Below are 15,601 nucleotides of genomic sequence, written 5' to 3' on the forward strand. Positions count from 1 at the left end.
AATTTTGCGTGTTTTTGAACTTTATATAAATGATAACATTTTGCACATGTCCTTCTGCAACTTTCTATGTTTGTGAGGTTCGTCTGTGTAGGAGAGCATTGCTGTGGTGCGTTTATTTTCACTGCTGTGTAACATTTAATTCAATGTCTATACCAGAATTCATTTATCCAGTATGCTGTTGGTGGACGTTTGAGTTTTTTCCAGTTTTTTGCTGACCTAAGTTAGGCTGTTATGAAAATTCTTATGCGTGTCTCTTGGTGTACATGTCTGAGAGTTTCATGAAGATATATGCCAAAGGTAAAATTTTATCTTTAGTTTTACTACATAATGCCAAATTACTTTTTAAGTAGATCTGTAAGTTTACACTCATGTAACCGGTGTATTCGTTCCCAATGTTCTGTATCCTCTTCAAGCTTTATATGGTATACTTCTTAATTTTTGCCTGTTGAATCTTTGGTTAGTATAAAAAAGTATCTGAGTTTTTACTTTTCATTTCCCTGATTACTAATGATGATGAGTATCTTTCCACATGTTTTTTGGCCTTTCACATGTTTCCTCTTCTGTGAAATACGTTGTTGGTGTGTTTTGTCTGTGGCTTTTAAAAAATAAAAGTGAACTAATTTCTAAAAAATTTATCATAAATGTCTTTCCGTTAAGTAAATATGCTTCTTCAATATAATTTTGATGGCATAATAATATTTCCTGTACATACCATATTTTACTGATCCTTCAATGTTAGACCATCTAGATTATTTCACTCTTTTTGGCAATGATGCAGAGAGAGCATCCTTGCATATGTTCATGAGAATAAATACCTTCCTAGAAGTGGAATTGAGTCAGAGAGTATGAATAGTTTTAGATTTTTGACTCACATTGCAACTTGCCCCCAAAAAGATTTTATCAATTTATATTCTAACGAGCAATGGATGAGGGTGCTTGTATGTCTGTTGAAAGAATCTTTTCAACACTATTTTCCATCCATAGTCCTGATAATCTGTGTGACATATCATCCATTTTCTATTCCTTGTCGTCTTCAGTGTCCATGCTAGCAGTAGAAGAGTATGAGGAAATGCAAGTAAACTTGGAACTGGAGAAGGACCTTCGAAAGAAAGCAGAGTCATTTGCACAAGAGGTAAGTATCTTGCAGGGACCTTGTTTTTTATTTTTTTAAAAACTTTGCAGATGACAAAATATTTTTTGAGGTTGAATAGAACTTGTTACTTTGATTAAGGATCAGCTGATTTAGAGAGGAGGCTACGGACTAGTATCCAGTTACTGAACTTGGTGTCTGAAGATCTGGGCTCAGATTTTGTCCACTGCAGTCAGTTACTAGTTGTATCACCTTAGAACAGTCCCTTAGCCTCCTAGGGCTTCTCTTTCACCATCTGTTAAATGGGTGATGATACCAGTCTAACCAAGAGGGTTTTAGAGACAAATGGCACGATTTTAAAAAGTCTTTTGTAAACTATAAAATGCTGTATAGGGGAAAGGAACTATATTTAGGGATACCCATAACTTGTCATGGAAAGTCCAGCTTGAACACAAGATTTTTGTATGTTTCAAGTAGCCTTAAGAATCTGGGTTACGTCTCCATCTGCCATCTCGATAACAGTATTGTGGTATTAGTATTTCTCTTCAGCTTCTATACAGTGCTCTCGTGTGAGCTGATTCTTCCACTTGCTGTGGAACATTGCCATGTTGTACATCCATTATCTCAGCCTTTCACCAGAGTAATGAGTTTCCTCTCATGTTAGAGATAAGCTTTGAGCTTCTTGTGTTCTGGCTTACCTTTGTGCACATGTAGTCACTGGGTATTCCCTGGCTCTGGGACTGGTTTCCAGGAAAATGATGAGGCACCAGTTGGCTGAACCATCACAACTCATGGAAGTGGAACTGATCCGCATGAGATTTTCATCACGTATAAAAATTCTGAATCTGTATGCATACTGAAGGTTGAAGGAAAGTAGCTAAGGGAAGGTAAAACATTCTTAGGTGGAAGTATTCAAGGTGTGGAAGGAAGACAAAGCATGGGGTTATGGGAATGACATTTGAAACTCAAGGTACGCTTTTGTGCAGGAGTCTTTCTGTGCTTGAATGTAGCTGTGTAGCAAAGAACTTTACAAAAGGTTTACTCCAAGAAGATCTGATTTGAAATCTTAGGATTCATTTCATCCAGAGAGTTTAATGAAAGGTGAGTAAATACTGTTCCCTTATTGCTTGGAATAAAGAAGAAAGAACTGAGGTGTGTCAGAGCCCTTTGGAAAAAGCTGCAGCAATATAAATAATGGAACGGAATAAACAGTTGAGGGGGAGGGAGAGTGGAGATAATGTGAAGACAACTCTATTGCAAAACTGAAAAGATTGACCAACTTTGACCCAAATGCCAGGGTTTTAATTTGAGAGACATTTTCAGTTCTCCATCTGTTGTTTGTAGAATGATGTTAAAATACAAAGCAGCTCAAAGAAAAACTTGAAGGCCATGTAGTGGCATAGAAGATAGACGGGAGAAGCAAGATTCCACTAAGAAAATGAAAATGAATGGTTTCCTCTGCCATTCACTTGGTAGTGGTTAGTGGAAACAATCATGCTGACAGATTAGCCCAGAAAGAGGAGATAGAAGTTTGCGGAAGGAAAGCAAGAGCTGTGGCACTTATGTTACTGGTAGCATAAATATTTGCAAGGGTGCTCAGTAATTTCACAATATCTAAGTTTGATCTACACAATAGTGAGAAGAAAACGATTTTTTAAAATAAAGCTAGATTAAAACCAGTATATCTTCCCGTTTGCATGGTTTACAAATTCTCAGGTTTTCAACAGATAACTACTGCTAAAAGGTATATGGCTTGGGTTAATAAGAGAAATATCCCTCTGGAGCCAGCCCAGTGGCAGAGTGGTTAAGTTCGTGTGCTCCACTTTGGGGTTTGCAGGTTCGGATCCTGGGCATGGACTTGGCACCGCTTGTCAAGCCACACTGTGGTGGCATCCAACATAAAATAGAGGAAGATTGGCACAGCTGTTAGCTCAGGGACAATCTTCCTCACACACACGAATAAGAGAAGTACCCCTCTTTTACATTTTGTTTCTTAGTCCATCCAGCAAACGGGTTAAGCCAGACACTGTGCTGATAGTGGGAATATCATGGTGAAGGAAGCAAATAGGATCCCTGTCCTTGTGGAGCTTACAGTCTAAAGCCTTAGAAATCAATTTTTAAAGTTAATTTACTTTATATTTTTTATTACAAAAGGACTATATATGCCTTGCAAAAAATACAATCCATTCTCAAATGTGTAAAGTAAAAATCGAAAGTTTCTCCTCCACTCCTACTCCCGCTTGTCCATTTAAAGAACAAAAACCAAAACATGATCCCCCTCAACAAGGAAGAAACAGCCAGTTGTCTTCATAAGTATGTTAGGTTTTTGTATTTCTTCTACATAATTTCAGTGTTAAATGACTTTCCTCTGTTTTTTTAGTATATTTGTGTTAATATTCAGTAAGTTTTTCTTTTCTTTTTTCTTTTTATTTATTTTTTATTATTTTTTTATTTTTTTTTTTTGAGGAAGATTAGCCCTGAGCTAACTTCTGCCACTAATCCTCCTCTTTTTGTTGAGGAAAACTGGCCCTGAGCTAACATCCATGCCCATCTTCCTCTACTTTATATGTGGGACGCCTACCACAGCATGGCTTGCCAAGCAGTGTATAGGTCCACACCCGAGATCCAAACCAGTGAACCCCAGGCTGACGAAGCAGAACATGCAAGCTTAACCACTGCACCACTGGGCTGGCCCTTTTCTTTTCTTTTTTAAAGGTGTGGATACCTTGTTCAATATGTAGTTCCAGTGTACTGTGAGAGTATTATGTAATCAATTCTTTTTTCTTTCCAAACAACTCAGATGATATTTTAATGTTGTTTGGAGAGAATGTATTATATATTAATGACAAAAGATTTTCTTCTCATTCTTTGAAATAAGTTATGAAATTTCTCTGAAATTCTGGTACATGTGATATTATTTGTCTATTAATAGAACAGCTTCATAACTCTGACCAACAAGTTCTTACTGTAGCTAAAAACCAGATTTATTAGCATTTTGGTATTGAATTTTCTTTAGATACATCTTTGGAAAGGCGTTATGTAGGATATTTTATTTTAGTGTCTTAAAGGCTAGAAAAGGCAGTCTAATGAGTAATTTTTTTCACGTTACCGTTGTTATTTAAAGGAATTTCTTTTCTATCTGTTCTTTTCATCTTATTACTATTTAGAGATTGTTACTGGGTTTTGCAAAAGAAAATTCACATTTATTAATGTTCCTAAGACATAGTCTTTACTCTTTTCTCTCTAAAATAGCAAAATTGAGATAATTTTTAATCATGTAAGCAAGTTTTCCTGAGTGCTGCATGGAAAAGGGGAACTATCCTTTTTCCCCGAGAGAACCAAAGCGCAGAGAATTGGTGCAGTGAGTGGCATCTCCACCCTCCGCGTTGACGCCAGCTTGTGCCCTGCGTTGTTTTACTGCTGAGGTCACTGCCCACTGCCTGCCTCCTCTCTGCCTGCTCCTGGCCGCCGAGCACTCTTGGTGTAAGGCCTCGCTTGCTGGAAAGCCAGAGAACCTCACTTACTTCAGCAGCTATTAGCAAGCCTTTCATGTTGACTCTGAGGTATTTCCTAAGACACCAGCAAGGGACCCCAACCAGTTAACTGTTAAGAGAGAAAAATATATAAAAAAGAAATTACTATAATAATAATACTAACCTGAAATAACTCATTTCGATTATACCATTGGTCTAAAATTAAGATACTGGGGCCCGCCCTGTGGCTGAGTGGTTAAGTTAGGGCACTCCGCTTCAGTGGCCCAAGGTTTCTCTGGTTTGGATCCTGGGCGCAGACCTAGCACCACTCATCAAGCCGTGCTGAGGCAGCGTCCCACACAGCAGAGGCAGAGGGCCTACAACTGGAATATACAGCTATGTACTGGAGGGGGAGCTTTGGGGAGAAGAAGAAACAAACAAAGTGAAACAAAAGATTAGCAACAGATGTTAGCTCAGGTGCCAATCTTTACAAAAAAAAAAAATTTAAGATGCTGTGATGAATATTGATTACCCTTCCCTAGTATGTTGACACCTCTGGTCTCACGTTTCGGTAGCCTGGCACTCTGCCCACGCACACATGTGTTCATTCACGCTATCTCTATACCGCTCCTTCTTACACTGAAAGAGGAGTCAACTGGAGGAAGAATGTAAATTTCACTTTAAAATGCTGTTAAGAGTCTGAAAATGTAAAGTCTACTATAAAATGGGACTAATTTTGGAGTTTGTAAAACATTTCATGCTTGGAGTCACCCATTGGCTAACTTCTGTAGGGTATTAGGAAAAGGAATAACAGGCGAATAGAAAATAATATTGTTTCACTCATGTAAAGTTGTGAAGGTTAAATGAATCATATATGTAAATTGCTTAATAAAGTGCTCAGTAAATATTAATATACCTTTTCCCTTCTCCTTTTTACCCTCCTACTGTTAACTGCTTTCATTACTAGGGAAAAACTAATCTGTTTAAAACAAAACATTGGGTCTAATACATAGCAGAGAAAGGAGGTTACCCAGGTAGTTAAGAGCTTGGGTTTGTAAATCAGTCAGATCGGGGTTTAAATCCTGGTTTTGCCACTTATATGTGTCCTTAGGAAAGTTGCTTAACCCCTCTGAGCCTCAGTTACCTTATTAGTAAAAATAGGATAGTAATAGTATCTATTTGACCATGTTATTCTAAGGATCAGGTGATATGATATGTGTAAAATGATTACCACCATATCTATTACATAATGTTCAGTGCATTTCAGCTATTCGTAGTAGAAACATTTAACTCGTAGGATTGATTTAAGGATTAAAATGATGTGTATAAAAAATTTAATAGAGTACGTGGCACAAGATAAGTTCTTGATAAATATTAGCTACTACTGTTAATGTATTTTAAAGCAGTTATAAAATATTAAAAACCGAAGTATAGGACTAAGTGATTGTATGTATACCTTGTTGGGGTAACGGTACTGGAGATTGTATGAAAGTTATGAATGAATGAAATAGCCGTCATTCCTTCCGAAACTGTTATACTATACAATTCAGAAATCGCCTTTAACTTCTTAATAAAAGCTCCACATCCTTTCCTTTTGCTCAAGTTTGAGTTGAGGAGATATGTGAGGTTGATCGGTATATACGTTTTTGTAATTAACTTTTGCAGATGTTCATTGAACAAAACAAGCTCAAGAGACAAAGCTACCTTCTGCTCCAGAACTCTGCTCCTGACCAACAGCTTTTGAAAGCTTTAGATGAAAATGCAAAACTCACCCAGCTCCTTGAAGAAGAGAGAATTCAACATCAGCAAAAGGTAACAGATTTTCTTCTGGAGTCTTAATACACACACACACACACACACACACACACACACAAAGTGAGAGGAGTCAGTTCAGTCACTTACAGCTCCATATTTTGCCTAAGTTACTAAGTCTTTCCAATCTCTTCACCTTTTAGAAAAAAGTAACTGTCAAAGGAACTTAGTGTGTGAAATTTATAGTGCGCTATTGTAGACTTTATAGTGATCTTTAAACTGTCCAAAAGGTCAGAGGAAGTGAGGGAAAGAGAGAAAACTCAAAAAGAGCTTGGATAATGCACATAATGCCCAGTTTGGAAACCTGTGAATTCACTGTGTTTTTTGGAGACTGCATACACTAGGAGAATGTATTAGTCTCAGAGAGCGTGTTGGAGAGCATAGATTTTATTCAAAGAGGGAGGAGAAGTCTGTGCTGGTAGCAATTGTTCGCTTAAAGAAAATTTCTGTTTTTGTAAACTTGCACAAATGTGTATGTTTAAAGACATCCTAAGTGGTTATTTCAGCGTGTTTGAGTGGAGCTATTCCAGCTGACGCAGCCTACCTCTGTATGCTAGGCGCAAAGGGTAGTCATCGTGGTAGGTGAGAAGGAGGAGGCGGAGAGGAGGAGAGGCGAAGAGGTGGAACAAAGGCTTTCAAGTTATAGAAACCACTTAAGAAAAATTACATCAATATTTATGCTACTTACAATGTACCTACTTTGTGAAGGAAAGGCTGTTAGCTGTTATTTATCATCACCTGTCGAAGTCTCTTTAAGCAACAGTATTGACATTTAATCCTTGAAAGTTCTGAAGTTTCTACTAAGTTGGTTGTGAGGTAGCGTTGATTATTTCTTCCTCAGTAAGAAATGTTGGTGTATTCCTAGAGCATCTCCAGATGAATAGGTGGTAACCGTGGTTGCCCCTGGGAAAGAGGACTGGGGAATAGATAGGAAGGAAAGAATTTTTTCTGTCCTCATATGCGGGAATTACCTTTTCAAAATAAAGAGAGCATCAAAGAATGTTTATTTTTATTTAGCTTATGCTAGAATTTTTTGTTTCTGAAAAGTCCTGTTCCTTTGGTTCACTCATTTAGTAAATAGCACATGCCCAGAACCTATGGAACTAAATTGTTGTGTGTATATCTTGCTGGGGTAGTGGGAGAGGTCCTGAAGATTAAAGTTATGAATGAAATTATAGCAATCAGTACTTCTAAAGCTGCTACACTATAACTACAGTTATTCTGTATAATCTTTCATGTGTGTGGTTTAAAATATTTTTTACCTGTCTGTGAGTTCCCTTGCAGATTCAGCAGTCTTTTAAACACAGCTGTATTGTTTTTATGATTATAAAAATAACGTATAATTCTTCTAATAAACAAATTTTAAAAATACAGAGAAAGTTAAAAAGAACATTAAAATTACCCCAGAATCCCATATTTTGGTGCATATTGAAACTTTATGTAAATATATAATTTTGTGACTATAGTTTAAGTGGAATCATACCATGCATACTGTTCTATTACCTGATTTTTTTTCAATTGGTAGTCTATCTTCACATGTCACTGTATAGTGAGCTATGTGATTTTAAATGGTTATATAGTATTTTATTTAATGAACACGCTGTCATTTATTAAATCAACAATATTGCTGGACATTTAGGTTATTTCCAGTGTTTCCCTGTTATGAACACTTTAGTGAATATATTTGAACATTTGTCTATTTTTTTTAAAACAAATTCTAAAAGTAGTATTACTGAATCAAAGGAACTTTCCTCCTTCTTTCTTTCTTTTTTTTTAAGATTGTTGATACTTGTTACCAAGTTGTTCCCCCAGGGTTGTTTTTAATAGTACTTGAATTTTTCTCTGGAAAATAGGTATGAAAATATTAATATATTTTAAATTATTTTTAAGGTATTATTTTACTTTTTTAAAATTAAATTATCTGGGACATAGGTCTCCAATAAATTTATGTTGAATCAAATAGCTGATAATGATTTTAGGTATTATCTGTATCCAAGAATTTGCATGGTATTTAAGATGAATTGGAATCTCTTTGCTATGAAGTGCAAAGTAAAAGGGAAACGTTAATTTTTTCCCTTTATTTTCCTCGACAAAGGAAAAGCTATATCATAAAAGTCTCTGTATAACTTTTAGGTCAAAGAATTACAAGAGCAGCTAGAAAATGAAACACTGCACAAAGAGATCCACAATCTCAAACAGCAACTGGAGCTTCTAGAAGAAGATAAAAAGGAATTGGAATTGAAATATCAGAATTCTGAGGAGAAAGCCAGAAATTTAAAGCATTCCGGTAAAAGCATTGAGTAGGCTACTGTCTTATTATTAATCTTTGAATCTCTCATGCCCAGTACAAAACCTGGCATACACTCAATCCAGAACATTTACTGAATGCTGTAGAAAATTACCAAGATTTGTTTTTAAATTCCTTCATTGCTAACTGTTGCAGTTCAGTGGAATGGGTGCTGTAATCAAATGATCGACAAATATTTAAACTTCTTTTTTGGATTCAGAGCCTTTGTGAGTGCTTATCCCGTACAGCAATAAGAGACAGAAAAAATACAGAAAGATACCTTTAATATGGGAAGACCAAAATTTCAGCATTTCTCAAGGCTTTAGAGATGAGTGTTCATTAAGAGCTTATTTTATTTGTTTTAGGTGCATTTTAAAAAAGAAACTTTTGGGGTTCTTGCTACCTTCATCTTTGGTGTTTAATTATATACATGATAATACTTTGAATGTCACACCTAACAATAAAATGGGCAACAATATATATATTAAATGGAAAAACTTTTAAAACACCAGGGGATACTTAAATCAAAGGATTTATTCATTCAACTGTAGAAGGCTTTACAGGAATGTGTGAGTTAGATTATTGCACAGGGATAAGTAATAAGTTTCTGTTGGAAGGTAGGTAATTTAAGGAGGCAGGTATTTCCTTTATAACAGCTTCAGTATTCACTTCAGATATTTTTGGATAATTTTATACTAGAATTTTGAAATCTGTATAGAAGAACCAAGTAGGCTTTTTTCCTTTAAAAAATATTCAGTACTTTCTAATCCACAGTGGAAATTAATTACAATTTATTTTTTTTCAATTTATTTAAAATTAAGAAATATTCCATTCTTTTTTGTGTATATCAGGGCAGGCTGTAGCCAAAGCCACCTTTATTATACATGGAGGGGGTAGACATTAGAGGTATTTGAGATTCGGTTTTGAGCATGTTTTATTTAGTATCTACTGTGTGTGTACCCAGCCTTACCCTAGGGTTCTATAAGAAATATAGAAGAAAAGAAACCATGCCTTTTGTCCTTGAAGAACTCAGACTCCCTTTGGAGAGAGAGACAAATGCGTATGAAATAACTAGAGGATTCTTGGTGTTGGAGAGGATAATCCACACTGCTTATTTAAGTGTTGAGAGTAAAAACAATTGGATAGATCTTTGAGGGTACAGTCAGTTGTGGAGAAAGTGGAATGGCTGTGGAGAGGCAGAGCTATTCCTGGGTGCCAACAGTATTTAGTACCTGTATATAGCCCATTAGATTCCATATTTGAAGTATTTGCATCCGTGATAAAATATAAATTTAAATTGACGTCAGATACTTTGTCTTGAACAGCACCAAGCATAGGTCCTTTCATATTGTTGGTGCTTAGTAAATACCTGTTTCATTAATGTCTTGAATGAACTGAATGAATAGATTATATTTCCAGAATGCTCTTCAAAAGAGCAAAAAAGTTTCTGAGTTAGAAACATTTGAGAGTCTGAATTTGGTTTAAATCAAGAACTCCAGGATTTGTAGTTTTTGAAGGAAATTAAGTGGAAGAGGAAAGTATGCTATTAAAATTCATTACTAAATGTCATCTTTAAAATTAATTCTTGGTCTATATACTTTAAAAGTCAAGTATTACCAATTTCTTAGTGTTTGAGTAGTATATTCTATTGTTAACAAATATTTCTTCAACCTGCTCAATCTTTACTTCCCACCCATCCAGCCATTGTCTTGAATTTTTTTTTTTCTGTAGTTGTACATGGAGTAAAAAATGGTAATGTTTTCTTGTAACATATGTAAGGCCTCTCTTGCATGAGTGGTAGTAGACTGGATGATAAGAAGTTGAAAAAGTTCTGTAGATTCATATTGAAATTTCTAACTTTACCTTAATAAAAAAGAATTTGATTTTGAGAGAGGTTGTGTTTTTCCTTTACATGTAAAAGAAGGTGTTAAGTTGCTCATTTCAGCTCTTTTCCGACTGCTTGCTCTCTGTGCAGTTGATGAACTCCAGAAACGGGTGAACCAGTCTGAGAATTCAGTACCTCCACCGCCTCCTCCTCCTCCACCGCTTCCCCCTCCACCTCCCAATCCTATCCGGTAAGCACATCTGGGAAGACTGCTCTGCGTCAAATGTTACCCCTTGTCAGAGGACCCGAAGTTTATGTTCCTGGGATCCTTTTTTCAAAATACTGGCTTAGATTGCATCACTAGAAGGGTGGTAAAAAGTATGAAAGATATCAGCTGGTGTTTCTCTCAGAAAATTTTCTAAAGGCCAGTGTTTTATTCTCTTCTTATAAAAGATATATGGAAAGGGCCTTAAAACATCCGGGAAAGACATTCTTGTGGCCTAAAGTGTTCTTCTGTTGTAGATGTTCCGATTCCATGTGAATGTTTCAAACCCAGGAGCTAGACATTTAAAAAAATTTTTTTAGGGGCTAGCCCGGTGGTGTAGTGGTTAAGCTCATGCGCTCTGCTTTGGCGACCTTGGGTCATGGGTTTGGATCCTGGTGTGGACCTGCACACTGCTCATCAGGCCATGCTGTGGTGGCGTCCCATATATAAAACACAGGAAGATTGGCACGGCTGTTAGCTCAGGGACCATCTTCCTCACACACACACACACACAAATTTAAACTTCTGTTCCATACATAGAGTTTCATCCTTCAGTTATAAAATTTCAGTCCATGACATTAGGATTTCCTTTAACTGGAAGACCAAGGAATTTTGAGTTTCTTCGGAATGTTTTCATCTTTTTTCTCTCACTAATTTGAATTTGAAAAGCTCTAGTTTGTTCAATTATTTTAAAAATAAAGGTACTAAACTAAATGAAAATGTAACAGTACTAATTGTTATAAACTAGTGATTAAACTAAAAGTACTAATTATTTTGTATCCCTAATCTCATATTTAAACCTTTAATAATGCTGAGAGAGAAACCTTTCATAAGAAGAAGAAATTATGTTTAAATTCTTGCAGCAGGAAATCATATCTGCAGACAAGAATTCACTTTTTCTGAAGCCTAAGGTGACTTGATGGTGTCGAGTGCCTGAATAAAGCACCATATACCCCAGGAGATCTAGAGAAAATTTTGCCGCCTTTGTGGTTCTTCATGCCACTATCTGAAATTTCATAAGACAACCTACTTGCTGTGGTGACAGCTTACGTCCTCGTGTCATGATGTTAACTGTTCCTGGATAATTTATTCTTGAACAAATGAGATTTAAAATTTTGCTAGATTTTTACCTTTATTAACTCATGTGATTTGTTTAATCCTTTCACACAGAGAGGCCATTTATTCCTACTTTGCATCTTTGCCGATCCATCTGAATAGAATGTGTAGCATGTTCCTCCCACATGACTGGGAAAATGGTGCTTTGCCTTTTAAAAAGAATCTCATTAGTTTTTCTTACTGAGTAGGGTATGACACAATCTACTTTAAGCCATTGAAGTAGTTAAGGCAAAATAATTTTTGCACATGATCCATCCAAGAGTCAATTGAAAGAATTTTAGGTATTTGATATTCTTTCTCTCCTGGGTAGTTAAATCTGTAGGAGATATTTTGAATTTGACATTTAAAATAGGAAATTCGTCTCTTTGATCTTTCTATAAGGTCTGAAATTTTGAGCTGATAAGAAAGGTCACTTCTCTCTATGAGGGAGAGAGAACTATTAAAAAGCGATTGTAATCTTGCTGTCGGCCTTTAATTTTTAGTCTCAGAAATCTCGAGAGCCCTTAGAATTAAAAGTAAAGTATAACCTAAATAGAATATTTTCCCAAAGAACACGTTACAGTCCTACTGAGAAACGAATATAGGATTCAGACTATGGATGTCTAAAGTATGAACTCTTTTATAAGGTCCTTTAAGGAAAATTTTAATTGAATAACATGAATGATTTTTATTTCAAGATGAATTTATATAGTCTAAGACATAATTTCTGAGTAGAAAGAGTTTTTTTTTTTTAGTAAGGAGTACTTTCTTGTTAAAGAAATATATTTGCATGTGTATTGAGTTTCAGTGGACTTTGAATCTACTAATCAAGACTTTTCAACTTTGTTCCTGAGCCATTTGTTTTACCCTGATATAGATCACGGATAGAAATAAAAGTGGGAAAAAAGACTAGGGCCCAAGGCTTTATTGCTTCTTCCTCCTCCTCTTGTTCTTTTGACCCAGAGGACAGGTGGGAGAGAGGAAAGAGAGGAAGAAGGCATACCTTGGTCAGTTTGTGCTAGTGGTAGTGAAAGTAGGACAGGTCTTGGGCCTGTGTGGCTCATGGGGGAAAGGTAGAGTGTCAGTGTATTAAAGTTCTCCAGAAAAACAGAACCAATAAGGTGTGTGTGTCTGTGCACACACACACACATACACACACATAAAAAGAGATTTATTCTGAAGAATTGGTTCACGTAATTATGGATGCTGACAAGTCCCAGGATGTGCAGGGTGAGTCAGCAAGCTGGAGACCAAGGAGAACCTGTGGTATAGTTTCAGTCTGAAGGTCAGCAGGCTTGAAGCCCAGGAAGAGGGAGTGTTTCAGTTTGAGTCTGAAAGTAGGAAAAAGCAGAATTCTTACAAGGCAGTCAGGCAGGAGGAGTTCTCTCTTGTCTGGGAGAGGGTCACCCTTTTGTTCCATTCAGGCCTTCAACTAGTTGGATGAGGCCCACCCACATTAGGGACAGCAATCTACTTTACTCAGGCTACCAATTTAAATGTTAATCTCATCCGAAACCTTCACAGAAACACCCAGAGTAATGTTTGACCATGTATCTGAGTATCCCGTGACCCAGTCATGTTGAGCCATAAAATTAACCATCACATTATACATGAAGAACACTTCTTGAAGAATTTCAAGGTGAATAGTCTCCATTGAACGCTTCCATATTTGGGGGAGACTTGCTTGAAGCTCACATCCTTTCAGTTGAAATGGCTGTGAAAAGGGGCCATTTTAGCCAGAGGTTTGGATTATTGGTCCCAGATGTCTTGTCCTGGTCTTCTCATCTGTCCTGTGAGACCCACCCTATCTGCTTTCTTTGGACTCTATGCCCCTTCTTGACAGATGGTTCTTTTTTAATATTACAGATGATTTTCCTCTGGGCAGCATAGCAGTCTCCACCTTATACTTTGTTTCAGAACATTTAAAGCTAGCCCTTTCTCTCCTCTACTTAGGTGGTTTACAACGATGAACATATGTTCTTACTTCATTTCTGTAAATAATACAAATATTCCGAGCAGTACAAAGAGCTTTCTGCTTCATGATCTTTATGTACAATAATGCGCACTCTCCCAGTTTCCTCTCAGAACCAGAGTGTGGTGAGAGGGTCCGGAGAGGCCTCTCATCTGTGAGCACCCTCCCCAGACCCCTCCCTGCTGTGGAATGTTAGCAAGTCGACACTGAACATCCTGCCTTCAGTTGACAGAATGGAAAAAATGAGCAAATAAAGCTTGCGTTATTTCATTTCTCCCAATTTCTGGAATATAATGTGCTTATTTTAACATTCTGTGTAAATTAGAATTTCTAGGTTTTATGAAAAGAATTTAATTCCATCTTAGGCCACTGTGAGCCCAAAGAAGACAAACTAGACCAAGTCAGAAGCCCAGTGATTGAGTGTTTCCCAGTTGCTTAAGTCCTAGAAACTGCACAGGGTAGAGCAGGCTGTCCTGCTTACTTTCTCCTCTGCTTTGTGGGAGATTGTTCAATGTGTTTGGGAATTTTAAGAAAAGGCAGTTAGAGAAGGGATTAATAATATAACCAAAAGTAGAAGTAAGAAGTAAAAAAAATCTGAAAACTACAGTGATTAAGAAACATCTAGTCGTTCTGTCCTCAGAGCAAGTGTTACTGTGTATATCCAGTGGCCCCTTTTCTGGAGGCAACATGAGGCCTTTCCTATCCTCTAAATATTTGTTTTCTATTGCTGGCTTCCCAGCTTATCTTCCTCAGGATCGTGTTTTGTCAAATCCACTTTACCACACTGAGGACATTTATAATGTAGGTGAAAGAATTCAAGAATTCTTGATTTGTTTGTGTTTCTGTAAACTTTTTTTGGAGGGAATGATAACATATATGTGGAAATGTACACAAACTTGTGTACGGTTTAAAAATAACAAAATGAATATCCATGTAATCATCATCCGGATCAAAAAGTAAAACAGATACTCTAGAATCCCTTCTTTTTTATCTGTTTTTTAAAGAAAAGGTTTTTTTCTACTACATGTAGCTCCCTAGATTACTAGAAATATATATATGGTCTTTTTTTTTAACTTTACATAATTGTAATTTTACTGTATTCATTTATGTCTTGTTCTTTACACTCAACATTATTTTGTAGGATTCATCCATATTATTTTGTGTAGCTGAAGTTCATTCATATTTGTTGATACATAATCCATTTTATGAATGTCCCAGGATGTGTTTATCCATCGTGTACTGATAGACATTTGAGTTATTACCAGTTCAGGGAAATAATGGAAATTCCATGTGAACGTTCTTATACATGTATCCTAGTGCACAAGTGCTTGTATTTCTGTAATATATATAGAAGTCGAATCACGGGCTCCTGGGATATGCGTATCTTCAGCTCCACTAGGTAATGCCAGTATTCTAAAGTGGTGCTATTGATTTATATGCCTTCTTCAGTTTGAGAATTCCTGTTATTCCACAAACTTGCCAACATTTGTTATTATCAGACTTAAAATTTCTTGCCTGTTTGATGAGTGCTCAGTAATATCTCAGTGTGGGTTTCGTTTGTGTTTTCCTAATAACTAATAAAGTCAAGAACCTTTTTAATATGTGTATTGGAAATGTGGACATCCTCTTTTATGGAGTTTCAAGGGTTTTGTCCATTTTTTCTTTAAGTTGTCTGCTTTTTCTCACTGATCTGTAGAGGTTTTATCTTTATTCTTTGATGTCTTTTAATATTTGGAGGTTTTAAAATTTTAATGTGGTCAAATTTATCATGATTTGGATTTT

General features: G+C 36.3%; 1 protein-coding gene across 3 annotated transcripts in view; it reads left to right on the plus strand.

Moving 5' to 3' along the window:
- The window catches only part of SHTN1 (shootin 1), a 95,662-nt gene that overhangs the window by 44,079 nt on the left and 35,982 nt on the right, over nt 1-15,601 (plus strand). For all 3 annotated transcript variants that reach the window (XM_014849260.3, XM_014849262.3, XM_044750192.2), the window contains exons 8-11: nt 1,038-1,132; nt 6,229-6,375; nt 8,509-8,662; nt 10,638-10,737. In XM_014849260.3, the coding sequence (XP_014704746.1) occupies nt 1,038-1,132; nt 6,229-6,375; nt 8,509-8,662; nt 10,638-10,737 (496 nt within the window). The remainder of the gene's footprint in view (nt 1-1,037; nt 1,133-6,228; nt 6,376-8,508; nt 8,663-10,637; nt 10,738-15,601) is intronic.

This window comes from Equus asinus, chromosome 2 (assembly GCF_041296235.1).
Source record: "Equus asinus isolate D_3611 breed Donkey chromosome 2, EquAss-T2T_v2, whole genome shotgun sequence".
Classification (NCBI taxonomy): Eukaryota; Metazoa; Chordata; class Mammalia; order Perissodactyla; family Equidae; genus Equus; species Equus asinus.